The following is a 16,873-nucleotide window of genomic DNA, read 5'->3' as shown; positions in this document are numbered from 1 at the left end:
GCAACTTATTCCCACTTTCCAAAGGCTGTTACAAGGCTATTTAAGGAAGCTTAGTAGAATGGAAACTCACTTAAAAAAAAAAAAATATATATATATATATACACCAACTGAAGGAATAATTGTTCTGTTCTCAGCAAACCCAAACCATCAGCTGTTGAAAGCAAAGGCAGAAAGTTGCTTGCTACATCAATACTGCCTCGTTTGCTAATGACTGTAGAGGATTTCAATAGTGAAAAATGTTGGGTACAACTTAGTCCAATTACAAGCAACCAGGCTTTGGGGAAATACCAAGATGGTCTGGAACTTTCCAAGCTGTAAGCTGGCAGTAACCCCTACACAAGGCATGTTTGTTTACCCGGCCTACCCTCACTCACAGCGATCCTGACAACCTTTAAGGAAGAAGCAGCAGTTTCACATTGTGCTGATGCTTCCACGTTCATTTGATGAAGGATGAAGAAATTGAAGGAAAGCAGAACTGCAGATAGGAGCGCGCTGAAAAAAGTAGGCACGTATTAAATGGAGGAAGTACTTTATGTGTTCGTTGTGTTTTATAGAAAAATCAAAGGTGGGGAAATAGATACTCTTGGTTTGGCTCGGTTTCAATTAACAGCAGCGCTTCAGCTACGAAAAAAAAGCCATACATGAGCACCACCTAGAGGAAATACTTTTAGACGGGTTTGTGTTGGTTCCATGAGGTTAGAACCAACACCCTTACTGCTGGGATCACCGTCCTGCCGGAGAGGCAAAGGAAAGAAACCTCGTTAGTTTTCCACCCAGACAAATGTCACCGGGGTGCCCCAGCACCGCTGTCCCCTCCGCCATTCGTAGTGCAGCTCGAACAGGGCACGGCCTCTCGTATACCAACGAAACGAGCCGCCGTTGTCGGAGCAAGACGCCGGCGGGCAGGGAGGGAGGAGGGGCTGGCCCGGGTGGGAAGGAAGGGAAGGGGCGGCGGGCTTGGGACGGGCGGCGGGAGGAGGGGCTGGGTCGCAGGAAGGGTGTTTCCCTGCGCGGCTCCCAGTCCGGTGACTCATACAGGAAACTCCCCGCCGGGCGCGGCCCAGGAGCGAGCAGCCGGCCCAGCGCCGCTCTCAGCCGAGCCGAGCCCCGGACGGGTCACCGCCGCCGGGCAGCGCCGTTCCCGGGAGCCGGCGGCGCCGAGCGGGTGAGCAGCCTCCGCGGCAGCGCTTCCCGGGAGGCGGAGCGGCCTGGCCCGGCCGGGCCCAGCGCGGCGGCGGCGGCGGCGGCGCTTCGGGTGCGGCCTCGCCCCCTGCCCGGTCCGGAGCGCTGCGCTCGGGGCGCGTCTCGCCGCTCCTCCCGGTGTCCGCCCCTGGGTTTTGTGTGCCGTCCTGTGGGTTGGGGCTGCTGGGGCGGAGGCCGTAAGCTCCCGCTGCCACGATGGGGGCGGTGTTCCAGCAGCGTTCGGCGGGGGGTCTGGGCAGAGTTCGGGCATGTGCGCGATATGTACAGCAGGGAGCCCTGTGGCTGCACGGCGGGGAGGAAAGCTGTCTGGGGGGGCTTTTCCTTAGTTAGAGGTCACACAGCGTTACGGTGATTGTGGGGGGCACGAAGCTTGGGCTCTAATTGCAGCTCTGGTCCTTGTTGCGTTCTGCTTGCTTGTTACGATTTATATTCTGAAAACTTCCCCGTGCGTTACTGTGTGTTTTTTAGAGCGGAGGTTCTGATAATTATCGTGAGACAACTTTCTGTTTTCTGGACCGTGCTTAACAATTGCGTTTCTACAAAGAGTTTTTTTATGTTCAGACTGGGTTTGTAAGCTGCGTGCTTGAAACTGGTGCTGGTCCTGACATCAGCGCTCTTCTGCTTCTTGTCCTTATCTCACTTTTCCCTGCATCCTTTCCAAAACCCTGGCTTTTTCAGCGAAAGGCTTTCTAAGCGTTCTCAAACAAGAAGTCTGTGAGGTCTGGCTGGTGCGGGCAGCAGTATTTTTGTAGCTGCCAGGACCAGGAAAGAGGAGGTGGTGCTCGGAAGCAGCCTGCAAAATGTGGGGTGCTGAACGGACACTGCTGAGGGTCACAAGGAGGAGAATGGAGCAGCGTCTGAGCTGTGCCCAGCAGGGTTACCTTAAAGCTTCTGACGGCGATCCCTGCTCATTGCAGGGGAGCTGGACTACCTTTAAAAGTCCCTTCCAACTCAACGTGATGTCCAGAGCTCACAGAATCATTTATCTACTGAGTGAATCTGAGTTACAAAAATTGTTTTTAAAAAAATCGGTGTTGTAGAATGGGGATGTTTCACAAACAGTCTGAATTTTTCATTGTTTGATTCCTCTATGCTTGTTTTACATAGAAGAAATTGTATTTCTATATTGTATGACATACACTCGGTATCTAAAGTATTCATTAATAAAATTATTGGGTTTTAAGTTAGCTTTAGGTAGAAATCTGCCCCGGGACTTGTACCTACAAACTCCCTTAACTTGCATAGACCTTAAAGTGTAATCATGTAATTAACGGATATCAGTTCCAGCTGCATCATTTATGTTAAAAGTTTGTCTCATGTGCTCCTTGGTTTTGCTTAGTGGTTTGTTTATTCTCTCGGAGAGAGAGCTGTCTTTGGAAGGCGACTGGTTCCTGAGAGTGGTTGTCACAGTCTTTCCATAACCTGTTTCTCAGGATCATCAGACTTTTATTTCTTGTTTTGCTTCTCAGAGATTTGAGATACTCAGACTGAGGTTTATTGAAAGCTTCGGAGGAGTTGTATGGGAGCTATGAAGTTACATAAAGCAGAACAAAAAGCCCACATAAAGCTCCTCAGACTCAATTTTACTCATCTGCTGGCCTGAAAGCTGCTAAGATCACTTACACTGTTATGCAAAAGAAAATGAATTTTAGTATAATTTCCGTATATATTCTATACGTGAGTCAAGACAGCTTCATTTTACTGTCATTGCTCTGCATTCTTGGGGCAAATTCTTCTTGTGGTTCCTTTGCTGTACCAAATGAAAGTAAACTTCAGTGTTGGGCAGCGCGTTATGTCATAGCAGAAGTCAGTCACATGATTGACTTGGCTTCTTTTTCAACAATGACAGTGTGGGTTTCTGAACTGTTGTTGTATGATCTTAAATAGCTGTACTTAGTATGACAAGCCCCAGCTTAGTAAGCAATTATTCCTGAACCAGATTTGGTGCTTGTTTTTGTGGGGAAACTGCAGGAACTTGACACAGGCTAAGTGTGAATGGTGCACCAATGAGGTACTTCAGATGAATCCATGCATGTGCGTGGGATTGTGATTCCTTTAAATGCTTCTGAGTTTTGTTAGAATTTGAGAGCAGGTAGTAAATGTAACAGATTTGGAAACTTATGATATTTAGAATATGAAAGTTGTCATAGGCGGCCTCTGATAGATCAGATAACCTCATTCCTTTTTTTGTTGGGTTTTGAGTCACCAAGATTGGAAAAGACCTCTGCGATCATCCGGTCCAACTTCAAAATCTGGCTATGTTGTTACTTGACTGTGTAAAAAACCCACATATATTTGGCTTTTGTGTGTGTGTGTGTGTGTGTGTGTAACTGTCTTGGGAACAGAGAAGAAGGGCATTTCAACATTGTGAAATAGGATTGTGTACCCAGAAAAACTCACTGAGACTTTAGAAATGGTATTTTAAGCTACAGAAATCAGCTTAGGACACTTCTGTGCTGTACATTTGTCCCTAGAAGCTTATGTTTGTAGGAATCAGGGTACACTACTTTGCTGTGTGGTACCAATAGCTCAGAGTACAACTTGCTTGTTGTGAGTGTGCTTGCACTAATCAACATCTGTCATTGTAGTGATATAACAAACGTAAGATGCATTGGTGTGACTTGTGTTCCTTCTCTTAGAGAAATAAAGGTGAGTGTGATGATCTTTGGGCCAAGCAGCTGTTCTGTGGTTCCAAGTGGAGCTGCACAATTACTTCATACTCAGAGCAGCTACTTGGAGTTAGATTTTTTCCAGTTCAGTGGTGTCTCTCTCAGCAGCCTCTCATAGAACAGCTTTGTGTAGGTCTGTAATAGAATGAGCAAACAAGTTAGTAAACCCAAGAATTACTCATTTGGAGCACAAAATGCCTTTTCTCCTTCCCTTCCTCCACCCAAAGGTATGTTAATACTTTAGAGAAAGGGTGGACTTACCACTTTTTAAATGACTGTCTCTCACAAATAATTACCAGAATTGATTCTCTGTAATGCTCTTATGAATGAATGCAAGTAAAGCAGTGCTGTTGTTTTTAAGTAAAAATAGCCAGCTTTCAAAACCAGCACATTGTGTTAGCACATGCATTTCAAGAGCTGACATGCTAGGTAGGATTCCAGCTGTAGAATGGGACATGGAGCTCCCAGAAATGCTGACCTTAATGCACTACAGCTATGCAGGAGATCTGTCTCCAAGATCTTGATAAAAATGTAGTGTTGCTACACAATACTTAAACATACTTCAGTTCTGATGAGGGCATGGACACTGTATTGGCAGGAAAAAAAAATGCTATAGACCTGAGCTTGACTTCTGTTCTTCTCTCGGTACAGCCCCAGTTATTTCAAGTGGGTTCCCTGACCTCTACTAATTTCAGCACACTCTCCTATTGATTTTGAACGTTAAGTTCAGGTGAACTGTTAGGATACATTGCTCAAGATTCACATGTAGATACTTTTTGGGTGATGCCATAAGTAGAGCTTTCGATGAAGCATTTTTACTGAGACTGCATATTTTTATTTGCTGTATGAAAATGAAAGAATAAAACTCATCAGGTGATGAGCCCATTTAAAGGAAAAGGAAAACTTACAACACTAGTAAAGACTATTAGCTTTCTTTCTGGAAAATGTCTTAGAGCGCAGCCCCTGGAAAAAAAAAAACAACAACAATATTTTATGTTTTGTTTTATTTCCTCTACTCTGGTGAAATAAGGTTGAAAACTTAGTTGTTTTTTGTATTAGCATCTAAGGACTCAGGCTGGCCTTTCAGACCCTGTGGCTCCCTCATCTGTAACTGGCAGACAGGTGCTCTGCCTACCAGTCACTGCATACACTCCATACACAGGTGTACCTTTCTTAGTCATTCCCAAAGCAGTGCCATGCAGTGTTGCCTCTGAGCACATCCATGTGGCACAGCAGGAACTGGTTAGCAGAGCTCCTGCAGCTGTGGAAGAATCTGAAATGGAGGCATGGAGAAAATGCACTGAGGACAGCTGCAGCAGGTGGAGCAGTGGGACAGCACAGCAAGTCAAGGAGAAGAGATTAAACAACAGGGGTGAGGTGAATTGTGTGAAGGGAAAAGAACAGAATCATAGAATATTCTGAGGTGGGAGGGACCCAGGAGGAACATAAAGACCAGTTCCTGGTTCCACACAGCACCATCCAAAATTCAAACCCGGTGTCTGAGTGCAGTGTCCAAATGCTCCTTTAACTCCAGCAGCTTGAGGCTGTGACCGCTGCCCTGAGAAAGAGGAGGGGAGTTAGTCAAGTGCTGTGTGCACTCAGAAGCCTGGTTCTAGGTGAACCATTTCCCTGATGTGACCCTTCTGGGATTTGCTGTGTTGTCGGGTGGAATTGCAACACAGTTCAGCACTGGAATTTTTAGTTTTCCCTTTCATGTTTACTGAGCCTTGTTTATTCCAAATGCAAACTGCTTTTTGAAAGCTGAGCTGTACGTCAGGTCTGTTGCATAAAGGGTTGTCAGCTGCTGCCTGCTGCCTTTGGTCCCTTACTTTAATAAGGTGGGTCAGTAAATGATGAGAAAAGCATTTTTATTTGCTTCTTCAGTTTATGCTAATCTGTTGCTTAGGAACACCGAATAGCTCCACTCCTGCACAAAAATACCATGCTGCATTAATCCCCATCACAAAAAGGCAGATTCTGTCAACCCAGCACTGAAAAAGAGCAGATCTGGCACATTGCTTATCTCTGAAGCAGTTTGCTTATTAATTTAATAAAATTGTTCCTGCGTATTCAGAGTATACAGTTGATCAGCTGCTGCTTTTGAGGTTTAATTCATAGAATCATAGAACATCTTGAGTTGGAGAGGGCCTATAAGGATCAGTAGTCCAGCTCCTGGCTCCAAACAGGACCACCCAAAAATCAGACCATAAATTAACATAAAACAAAAGTGAAATTTTGGGAGATTTCTTGGAAGTTTGGGAGAAAAAAAAACCAACAAAACATTGTGATCTTTGCTGTGCTGCTCTAGGAAGGGACGATCAATTCTTTTTATCAACTCTTACCTTCAGGGGCCTTTTGTGATCAGTCTCATGACTTATCCTGAGTAGGAACATTGCAAGGAGTACTGAAACAATTTATCTTCATGGAAAAATGGTTTAATTGATTTTCTGCAAGCCAGTAACATAGAAGAATGACACAAGGGAGCAAAAGAAATGATGAAATGTTGCATTGCTACGGAGATAAAACTAAACATCTTCTGCTGTGTAGACCAAGCCTGTTACTGTGGGAATTTTGTCGTTTCCTATGTAGTTCACTGCGGTTGGTCCCACACACTGCAGTTCAACTGACCATTCAGTCTTCTTTTTAAGTTTATCCCTACTGGCCTGCTGAATGCTTTTGCTCCTCTTCTTTAGAGAACGTAGAATCATGGAATCACCGAGGTTGTAAATGACCTCCAAGATCATGCAATCCAACCGTCCACTTATCATCACTATTTCCCACTAAACCATGTACCTCAGTACAACACCTCCAGGGTCGGTGACTCCCCCACATCTGTGGGCAGCCCGTTCCAGTACCTGACCGTGCTCTTGGAGAAGTATTTTCTGACATCCAACCTGAATCTCCCCTGGTGCAATTTGAAGCCGTTCCCTGTAGTCCTATCACTGTTACATGGGAGAAGAGGCCGATCCCCACCTCGCCACAACCTCCCTTCAGGTTGTTGTAGAGAGTGATAAGGTCTCCCCTGAGCTTCCTCTTCTCCAGCTTGAACAATCCCAGTTCCCTCAGCGGCTTTTTGTAGACTTGTGCTCCAGACCCCTCACAGCTTCATTGCCCTTCTCTGTGCATGCTCCAGGCCTCAGTGCCTTTCTTCTGGTGAGGGGCCCAAAACACAGCACTTGAGCAACAGCCCCACCATGGCTGAGCACAGGGGGATGGTTACTTCCTGCTCCTGCTGACAACACTATTTCTGATGCAAGCCAGGGATGTACTTATTTTTCCCTTCCTTCACTGCCTTACTTACAGAGAATGTAGAATTTCCCTCATTTTCATCAGTGTATCCTGCCCTAAGAAGTAGGATAAATTTTGATTTGCTTATTTTTCATTTACTTATTTAAGCTTATTAAAAAAAAAAAACAAAAACAAACAAACAAAAACCAGCACAAAAAAACCCACACGTAGATGTGTGTTTAAATTCCTGAGTTGCAATGCAATTGTAATTTTCAGTACCCACGCTAGGCTTAATTTAAGATTCTTCATTTAATTTGAAATTCAAAGATGCTTTTGCAAACTTGGGAGAGAAGAGAGTGTCAGAGGAAGTGCTGTTTAAAGAGCAGACAGACTTCCTTTTTGTCTTATTTTGAGCCTGGGAACATGCACAAGCACTTGGAAATGCAATGCATCTATTTAAACACAAAATAAGAAATGCTTCCAGTGATCTGCAAAAAGACAGAGAGAAACTCTTCCCAGCACCTGTTTTCAGTCAAATTAAACAGTGTTCTCATGTATGAAGTCATAAAATATTCTAGAGCTTCTGTAATCCAGCAGGTTTTTTTAATATATTGTTTAAACCCAACCTTAAGGATTTTGGAATTCGAGTAAAAAATATTTCTTTCACAAATTTCAATGCTTGAGATCTTCTTGGGTCGTGTAGGACATGACCTTAGCAAAACCAATTCCCTGAACATCCCCAGACCCCTTTGCTTCTCTTTGCAGTATCCCCACACTGCCCCTGGCATGTGGATTGGGTTCATTAGGTTTTAAGAGCTTACATAGCTGTGGGTGCAGCTCTACATTGCCTGCATCCTCTGACTGCATGGGCTGCCTTCAGAGCTGCTGGTGCAGCTTCTGTAGAGCTGCAGGGATTTGTACTGTAGTTATAGCAGCAATAGGGTATGCTTTTCCAAAAAAAAATTCATTGGTGTCACTTCTTTTTTTTTTTTTTTCTTTAATGCATTTGTGGATTTTATAACTTTCAGGCTGTTAAAAGCATAATTCTGTGTTTTTATTGAATTTGTGCTCATTTAAACTTCAGGTATGCTTGGGAATGATGGTTTAATGAAAATACATACTTTGGGAATTTCTTTTTTAAATAGTTATTTAAGATACTGGTGTCAAAAAATGGTGATACAGGTGAATCCCTGTGGTCTGACTTGCACACTATGTAAAACCATGAGATAAATGGCATCACCTTGAAGTAAAGGTCCAGAAGGGTTATCATGTCTACAACAGTTCCTTGATGCAGTCCTTCCTGTCATGAAAGCCTGAGCTCGGTTGCTGTGTCTGCTTCTCTAACCCCAGTCAGTGTTCAACACAGATTCTCCCTCTGTGGCATTGCCTGTTCACTTGTCAGATCTCTTTTGTGCCATGCTATCAGCTAAACCTTTGGTTTTTCAGGGAAGTTTTCCTTCTAGAGCACGCTGTGAGCATAAGGCACAATAGATGGAGTTGAGAGCATCACCTGCTCTGTCCTGGGTAAAGATTTGGATTTGCTCTAAGGAGCTGCTGGCGGAAACCACCTGGAAATTGTCACCACGTCCAGGCCACTGCCTGCTGCTGTTCCCCTCTTCTAAGCAAGGGGGCTACTGGGTTACTGCTCTGATGGTCCTGTGCTGATAAATCCATAAAGATTTCTGGATTTTCAGGACTTTGAGTGAATGACGGAAAAGAAAACAGGTAGAGATCAGCGAGCCCAGTTATGAGGTTAAACTTCTTGCACTGAGAATCAAAGTTTTTTTCAAGTTCAGCTGAATAGATCCTTGAGGCCATTAGAGGTTGTTTCTGTGGAAGCCTTGGTTCTGGAAGAAGAAGTGAAAGAGGAAATGCTTGGTGATTTCTGTACTTACAAGGAGGTCTCAAGAAACATACGGTTACCTAAATTTACTTACGTCTGCAGGATTTTGTGTGCTGTTTCTTGAACACGCTTAGGAACTATCTCCCAATATCTAACATCATTTTCCTGTTATAGGTAATTATAGACTGTGAGTGAGTTGTCTTCTGATTTCTTCTTTGATAAGTAATTTGACCCGTGTAACTGTCAATAGAAGATATCTTAAAAACTCGAAAGTGTTTTTTTCTTTTTTTCCCTCATTTAAAAAAAATAATAATCCCTTAATTCCCTTGGGTGTTGGAGATTAAAAAAAAAACAAGTTGATTGTGAGAGTGGAATAGTATTACAGCAGTCCTCTTTTTTGTAGACTCATAGAATCGTTCAGGTTGGAAAAGACTTCTAAGATCATCTAGTCCAGCCGTGTCCATGCCCCTGCTAGGAGAGCTACATCCTTGCCCCAAGAATGAGAAGAAAAAAGCTTTATTTCTATAGAGGAACCAGCCCAGAAACATCATTCCTCCACCCAAGAAATGGCATTTTGGGGATACTTTTCCATTCTGAAATAGAATCATAGAAACATAAAGGTTGGAAATGATCACTGAGATCATAGTGATTCTGAAGTTACTACTCTTTCCTCTACCTTCTGCTTTCTCAGTCCTTACTTTCAATGTTTTTTTAATGTTCTTCTGGTCACTCATGTAGGTGGATTGTTTGTTTGTTTGAAAGGCTTTTTCCCATAATGTGTTCCTGTTTGTATATGTTTTTTCAAACAGTCTGCACTATCATCATAGAATCATTATAGAATCATAGAATGGCCTGAGTCGAAAAAGACTTGAAAGATCATCTAGTTTCAACTGCCCTTCTGTGGGCAGGGTCATCAACCAGTGGACCAGGCTGCCCAACTATCAAGAGGCCTTCAAGAGCAAGGCTGAAAGATGCACACTGTGCATTTTCTGGTATGCTTGGAATTAATCTTTAGCAAAGACGTTATTCTGTTAAGATGGAGATGTGGAAATAGTTTATCTCTTAGGATTGACCCTCACCTCTAAATACCAGAGCAATGCTAAGCAAAGTGTTGTGTGCCATGCAGTTGCATAGCTGTTAACAATGATACAGAATTATAACATTTAAAAAGGACTGGCAGATCTTTTGTTTGAATATGTTTCAGTACTAAGCCAGCTCTGAAGTTAGATTAAGATGTAGATAATGCTACAGGAACTTCAGGGTCTGGTGCCTTTCTTTTGTTTTTCACCTGGACAAAATGTTACGGAGATGGCACAGTAAGCTTCTCTGCACTGCAAACTGTTCTGAGCAGGTCAGGCCCATCTGGTGCTTGTCTCCTCCACAAATGAAGAGAAAGAAGAATATCTTAATTTAAGTTAGTCAGTGGTGTTGCCCTAAAAAAAAAAAAAAGAAAAAAACCACCCATGATTGATACATCTGACCCTTGGATGCAGTGGGAATTTGCATGGTAAGATGATTGTTTGTGCAGGAGACAGGGATTTCTTGTCTGCTGGCTTTGCAGTCTGGAGAGAGCCTGGGAATCAGCACAGACACAGCTTTCTACTGCTTAGGAAGATGGGTGTGCTCATCAGACACTAAAACTTAGCTAACCAACATGCAGATGTGTGTGATTCTCCTGGAGGGAGGATGTAAGATAACAAATGGCTTTTAATTAAGTTGTGTATGTCCAGGAAAGTGTGTTCCTGGAATGCATTTTGACTTCAGTGCTGTAATGATGGGTTGTGATGCAAAGACAGAAGAAAAAGAAAAAAAAAAAAGAAAAAGGAAAAAAAAAAAGAAAAGGATTGTTTTGAAGTAATTCATATGTTTCTGCTTGAGCGAATCAGTCCTGGAAAATCCTAGGTGAGTGCTCAGCTGAAAATACAGCATCAGAGGACTGTAGTAAGAAAGTAAACCTTGCTGCTTGAATAAATTTACCAGTGTAGCTATAATTATCAGTGTAACTACAGTGTTTTAATCTCTTCTCATTAAGATGAATTCATAATCAGACAGTGGTTTGTGATTTTTTTAAAGGAGGTCTTTGAAGTTTCTTGTGTTCTTTGCCAGAAGGGAGTCTGTTGAAGTAGTAGTGCTGCTGCCCAGTAGTTTCACGTATAAGAATTCATACTGATCAGTCTCAAGGAGGCAAAACTGTTCAGTTTTGTGTCTTGGGAATTTTAGTTTACTTAAATGACTTTTCATTATACTTAGGGGATGAAAAGAAAAGGAACCTTGAAGAAAATCTTTCCCACCAAGGTCTCAGGGCTGGTGAGGAGAACAAGCTGAGCTCCAGCTGCCCTTCCTCTGCTGCTCTCAATGTATGCAAATGTGTCAAAGCTGGGCAGGAAGGAGTTTCTTCTTCTTCCATGTCTTGCTAGACAGCAGGATAGGAAAAGTGAAGGGCTGGCGTGCTAAAATGATGGCTTGGCCAGTCAAACACCAACTGTGTGGATGGCAATTACCAAGGGAATCTGTCAGCAACCTTAGAACAAGAGGGCTTTTGTAACAGTCTGTGCCCATTTGCTTACATTGTCCCAGTTCACAAAATGCTGTTCTATCTTTGTGAAATCATGCCGAAGGGCTTGGAAAAAATGTACTCTCCTGTGTTTCTTCTCACAGTGTAAAGGGCAGCAGGGAGTCTTTCTTTTGTAGCCTGTGCATCCATCCTGCTGAGGGGAGTTTCTTAGACTGGTGCTGTTAAAAAGACAGCAGTGTAAGTGAGAAGGAGTTTGGGTTTTGCTTATCCTTTGGTTCGTATTTTCTAACTACTTTTTTAGCATCAGCATCCTTGGCTTTTCTTCCACACTGGGGATCTGGGCTGTGTTTGAGGAGGCGGGATGAGGATCACAGCATGGCTGAGGCTGACGGAGCACTCAGGGCCCACTTGCTCCAGCCCCCAAGGAGGAGACCCCACAGCCACTGCCCTCACAGTGGCAGCCTCTGCCACTGCTCCGTCACCTACACAGGAGTGCTCCTGGCGTTCAGAGGGAGCTCCTGTGTGCTGGTTTGTGCCCATGGCCTCTTGTCCTGGCACTGGGCACCACTGACAGGAAGCTGGACCTGACCTCTGTGCATCCTTTCTTCAGGTGTTTAAGGGCATCGATGAGATCTCCCTGAGCTTCCTCTTCTCCAGGTTGAACAGTCTCAGCTCTCTTTCCTCATAAGAGAGGTGCTTCTGTTCCTTGCTTTGGCAGGGGGGTTGGACTCGATGATCTCTGGAGGTCCCTTCCAACCCCTACAATTCTGTGATTCTGTGATTCAGCATTTTGGTGGGCCAGTGTTGGACTCTTTGCAATATATCTATGTCCCTTTTCCACCACGGGGTCCAGAAACGTTGCTCCAGCTGTGGCCATGGTACTTTGGGTGTAGCCTCACTGGTGCTGGTGAGGGGAGACCTGGCCATTTCTATTCCATTAAATGACAACTCCCTTTTGTGTGAATAACTGCAGTAGTTTTCAGAGTATAAGAGGCAACCATTTTTTCACTGGGTTTTGGAGTAGGGATGGAGCAGTGTTTTGTGGCCATTTGCCTGTCCATTGTGGCAGCGTGGGGTGACTGTGCATGCATCTGTCCCATGGGTGTGAGGCCCAGGGGAGCTGTGAGTGGGAGTTTGTTTTGGTCATGAGCCTACAGGGAGGAGAAGCTTCAAGTTGGAAGAAGCCTCTCAGTTAAACTATCCCAGGTAAAGTGTGTTGGTTTTTATTTTAGCTGAAGCTTGACCTATAGATACTCAGAACAAAAATATTAAAATAATGTTTGCTTGTGGTGCTCTAACTTCTTAGCAACTCTCTTGTTTTCCTCCAGGCTAAAACTGTTGACAGTTCAACTTCCTTGTGGGGCTTGTGCCCAGATATGGAATTCTTTTGGCATTTGTTTATTTATTGAAGGGAAGATGCCATGGCTTTTGCCTGCCTGTCATTGAAGAATAACCGCATTAGCTGTGAAGGAGCTGTGCTCAGTGTGGGCAGCTCTGTCAGCAAGCACTCCTGTCAGTCCTGTCCTTCATCATTTTTCAACAGGGATTGCAAGTTGCACAACATGTGCACTGCTCATTTATTTATTGTAATGAAAACTAACCTGCTCAGGCTCGAAGCAAAGCTGGAGCCATGGTTTCAAGAAGCAAAATGCCTGCAGACCTGTCTGACAGTAGTTGTTAGAAATTGTTGGTGAGCTCTCTCTGTGTGTGGTTTGTTGGTTGGCCTCTGAGGGCAGGTGGCGTATCAGTTCTGAGTGTTTCCTTCCCTTTGCTTTGGTTTTTGCTTTTACTGCGTTATCTTTGGTGGTTTCTTCATTTATTTATTTTTAACTTCAGATTGATGTTACTGTCCTCGTGGTTACATCTGAGGGCAGTCCTTTTTTCCTGTGAATTTGATGTCAGTGTTTTCTCTGTTTTTGGTGCAGCAGGGAGGAAGAGAAGTATTTCTGAAGTCAAAAAGTAAGGAGGAGGTCGTTATCCTAACATTCATTTTAAACTTGCATACTGAAACCATGTGGGTTTTGGTTTGACTGTGTTCCCTTCCATTATGGTGTCTATCAAAGGGAAACTACCTGTTTCCCACAGTAGTAATGGTTCCCTGCTCTTTGTGATGTTTGTTTTCTGTTTATATAGTTAAATATATATATATATATAAAACAACTACAGGTACGTGTATGTATACACACCTATATGTATATACATACATGTATATGTATGTATTTTTTTAACCACAGGTGCAAAATGACTGCTCAAGTAACACTGGAGGATGCCTTATCCAATGTGGATCTCTTGGAAGAATTACCATTGCCAGATCAGCAACCGTGTATTGAACCTCCACCATCATCTCTGCTTTACCAGGTCTGCTGTCATTTCAGAAAAAAATATTGCAGTTCTTTTGCAAGAATCTGTACTCTCAAAAGGCAAACAACAACAGTAGCAAAAGTGTTCACTTTTATGATATACATAAATTATTTTCCTTACCAAGAATTTGATTCAACATTTTGCTTTCTTTGCAGCCAAACTTCAACACTAACTTTGAGGACAGAAATGCATTTGTCACTGGCATTGCGAGATACATTGAGCAAGCCACAGTCCACTCTAGTATGGTAAGTAGGTGTCCAGGTAGATACTTCTCTGCTACCTAGAATAAAAGGGGAATGATGTATCATTTTGCATTTCATTGAAAGAATTGTGGTCACAGAAAAGAAGTTGTCTGTAACATTTCCAGGAGGCAGTAACACAGAAGTGTGTGGCATTTCTTTTCTTGCATATAATATAATAAGCTGGCAGTTTTAAAAGCTGTCCTTTTTCTTGATCAACCAGTGTTGTTCCAAAGTTTATTGCTTTCACTGTGCATTTCTTTCAGTATTTGGAGATGGGTTGGTTTTATTGATGACTTTTGGCTGTAACTTGAATAAAAAATTACCTTTCATTCTCCCAAATTTCCAATGTTTCTCTGTCAGGTTAGTGGTAGTAAGGGTTTTTGTTGGCTTCCTCACTGTATAATGTATACATTAGTTGTTCATTGGCATGGTTTTGTGTAAGGTCTTTTGTGGTTTTTAACAGTTTTACAATGGAAGATGAGACTTCTTACTCATAACTACCTCTGCTGGTGGTATTGCTGTTTGGGGATACAAAGGAAATTGCAGGTTGCAAACACTTTTCCATTTTGAACTTTTAGTTGTTTTATGCATTTTTGAAAAATGAGGATTAATACATTTTGTCATTCTAAAAGCCATTTCACAAACTGCATCGGTTACATGGAACTGAAAATTACGTCAATTTACATCAATCTGCTTTTAAAATTATCTGGCAAGTTCTTAACTTGTTTTGATTGTTTTGATTACGTACAGTCCCCAGGTGATAAGAATTTTCTCAGAATTAGATTGAATGTTAAAACATGACTGTGAGTAGATAGAAAAATTTAGCTGTTGCCTAAGCTGGGCATCTGTAGCTGATCAATTCAACTGTTATGTTTCTTTAATGGTAGAAACAGCACTGATGCATTCAGTATGCCAGTTTGCACCTATGTATTATTGTAATGTTACTTCACACATATGCAGTAAGGTATATCATTTAGCTTGCAATATATGTTTGCACATACACTTTTGAATAAGAAAAATAGTTTGCTTTGGAATGATGGCAGAGAATTGAGTTTAACTCCTTTATTTTACAATGCCTTATTATTATCAAGTGTCTCTCTTGCAGAATGAAATGTTAGAAGAGGGCCAGGAATATGCTGTCATGTTATATACATGGAGGAGCTGCTCAAGAGCCATTCCCCAGGTAAAGAATCAAAATTAAACCGTCATGCAGCATGTGGACTTCCATCTTGTTTTGGTTAGAGATTTAGTAATGAGTTCTGAAATTTGCTTTGATCCCTGAATTAGCAAGCTGTGCATGCTGTAGAATAGTGTTTTAACACTTGGGAACTGGTTGGACGTCTTGCTTTTTTCCCCCAGATATTTAAATTCAGAGCAGGTTTAACAGGTGTTATAGCATGTAATAATTAGCATTTGTGTTAAACATTCTAGGTTTTTAGATGGGTCGTTCTCTTCTTGTCAGAGCTATGCAGAGTTTTCTTGATCTGTGTACAAAAATTAAATCCTGTGAATACATGTCTGGGATTGGTGATACGGTGATGGGATGGGAAGAATGTTAAGATGCATCAGGAAACTGACCAAAAGTGAAACTGTGAATTGGCAACAGCTTGCAAATATTTTTATGCAAAAGTGCAAAGAATAGAGAAAATAGAGAAAAAATCTCAATTTATATTTTTAAACTCATAATGAATCTTAGAAGAATGGCATAGATTTAGTAAAGCCAGCAGTAGATGCCGTAAATTTGTATTGTCAAGGTGATAATAATACATTTACCAGCTTGTCATTTGGGATCTTAGTTTCTGAGGGAAATTTTGTATCGGGGAAAGCTGTAAGTGTAACGATCTCTCTAATTGTCTTCAGGTTAAGTGCAACGAGCAGCCTAACAGAGTAGAAATTTATGAGAAAACTGTGGAAGTGCTGGAGCCAGAAGTCACAAAACTGATGAATTTTATGTATTTCCAGGTAAAAGGAATAGAAAATTTGTTAGCAAGCTTATATGCTTATTCTGTATGCTTAATATTGTATGCTCGGTCACTCAACCTAATTGTTATATTTTGGGGGAAAAAAGGTCTCTCAGAAGGGCAGCATTTCTAATGCCTGTTTTAACAACTTCAGGAGTTTCAAAGAATCAGAGAATTATAGGGGTAGGAAGGGACCTCTAGGGATTGTTGAATCCTACTCCCTGCTAAAGCAGTTTCCTACAGCAGGTCTCAGAGGGAGGCATCCAAGTGGTTCTTGAGTATCTCCAGACAAGGAGACTCCACAACCTCTCTGAGCAGCATCTTCCAGTGCTCCACCACTCTCACTGTAAATAAGTTCTTCCTTGTGTTTGTATGGAATTCCCTGTGTTCCACTTTCTGCCTATTGCCTCTTGTTCTATTGCTGCACACCACCGAAAAGAGATTCCTCCATTAAGACTTTGAGCATAAAATAGAAGATAATGGCACATGGTTCCTGACACTTGGAAGGAAAGGAAATAGAAATAAAACACATCTCATGTGTATACATAAGGCCATCAAGGCACAGAGACCATTTGTTGGGTGGTTGAGGGTTCTACAAGCCTCGACATCATAGCACCCAGTGCAACTTCGCTGCAGAAATTCATCCTTGAAGCAAGCTAACACAGTTTTTCTGACCTGCCAGCCACCCAAACTAAATATAGACTAGAGAACAGCCATTTGTCTTGCTCTCTCCTCCTGTGCAAGCAGCTTGCCACTTTATTCAATGAATGGAGGATGTTTCTTGGCATTTTTCTGAGGAAGCCAGAGCAACTAGAGCTTGCAAACCATGGAGCACACAGGAGAATGAATGC

General features: G+C 42.5%; 1 protein-coding gene across 1 annotated transcript in view; it reads left to right on the top strand.

The window, feature by feature from the left end:
* Positions 1 to 1,069: 1,069 nt before the first annotated feature.
* CYFIP1 (cytoplasmic FMR1 interacting protein 1) overlaps positions 1,070 to 16,873 on the top strand; it is a 68,470-nt gene continuing 52,666 nt past the window's right edge. The window contains exons 1-5 of the mRNA XM_042867928.1: positions 1,070 to 1,165; positions 13,693 to 13,816; positions 13,975 to 14,064; positions 15,167 to 15,244; positions 15,922 to 16,023. Of these exons, the coding sequence (XP_042723862.1) occupies positions 13,700 to 13,816; positions 13,975 to 14,064; positions 15,167 to 15,244; positions 15,922 to 16,023 (387 nt within the window). The 5' untranslated portion in view covers positions 1,070 to 1,165; positions 13,693 to 13,699. The remainder of the gene's footprint in view (positions 1,166 to 13,692; positions 13,817 to 13,974; positions 14,065 to 15,166; positions 15,245 to 15,921; positions 16,024 to 16,873) is intronic.

This window comes from Lagopus leucura, unplaced genomic scaffold (genome assembly GCF_019238085.1).
Source record: "Lagopus leucura isolate 7727_CA_CO unplaced genomic scaffold, USGS_WTPT01 Super-Scaffold_100001, whole genome shotgun sequence".
NCBI lineage: Eukaryota > Metazoa > Chordata > Aves > Galliformes > Phasianidae > Lagopus > Lagopus leucura.
The sequence above is the reverse complement of the archived record's forward strand: the minus strand, read 5'-3'. Positions and strand labels throughout refer to the sequence as shown.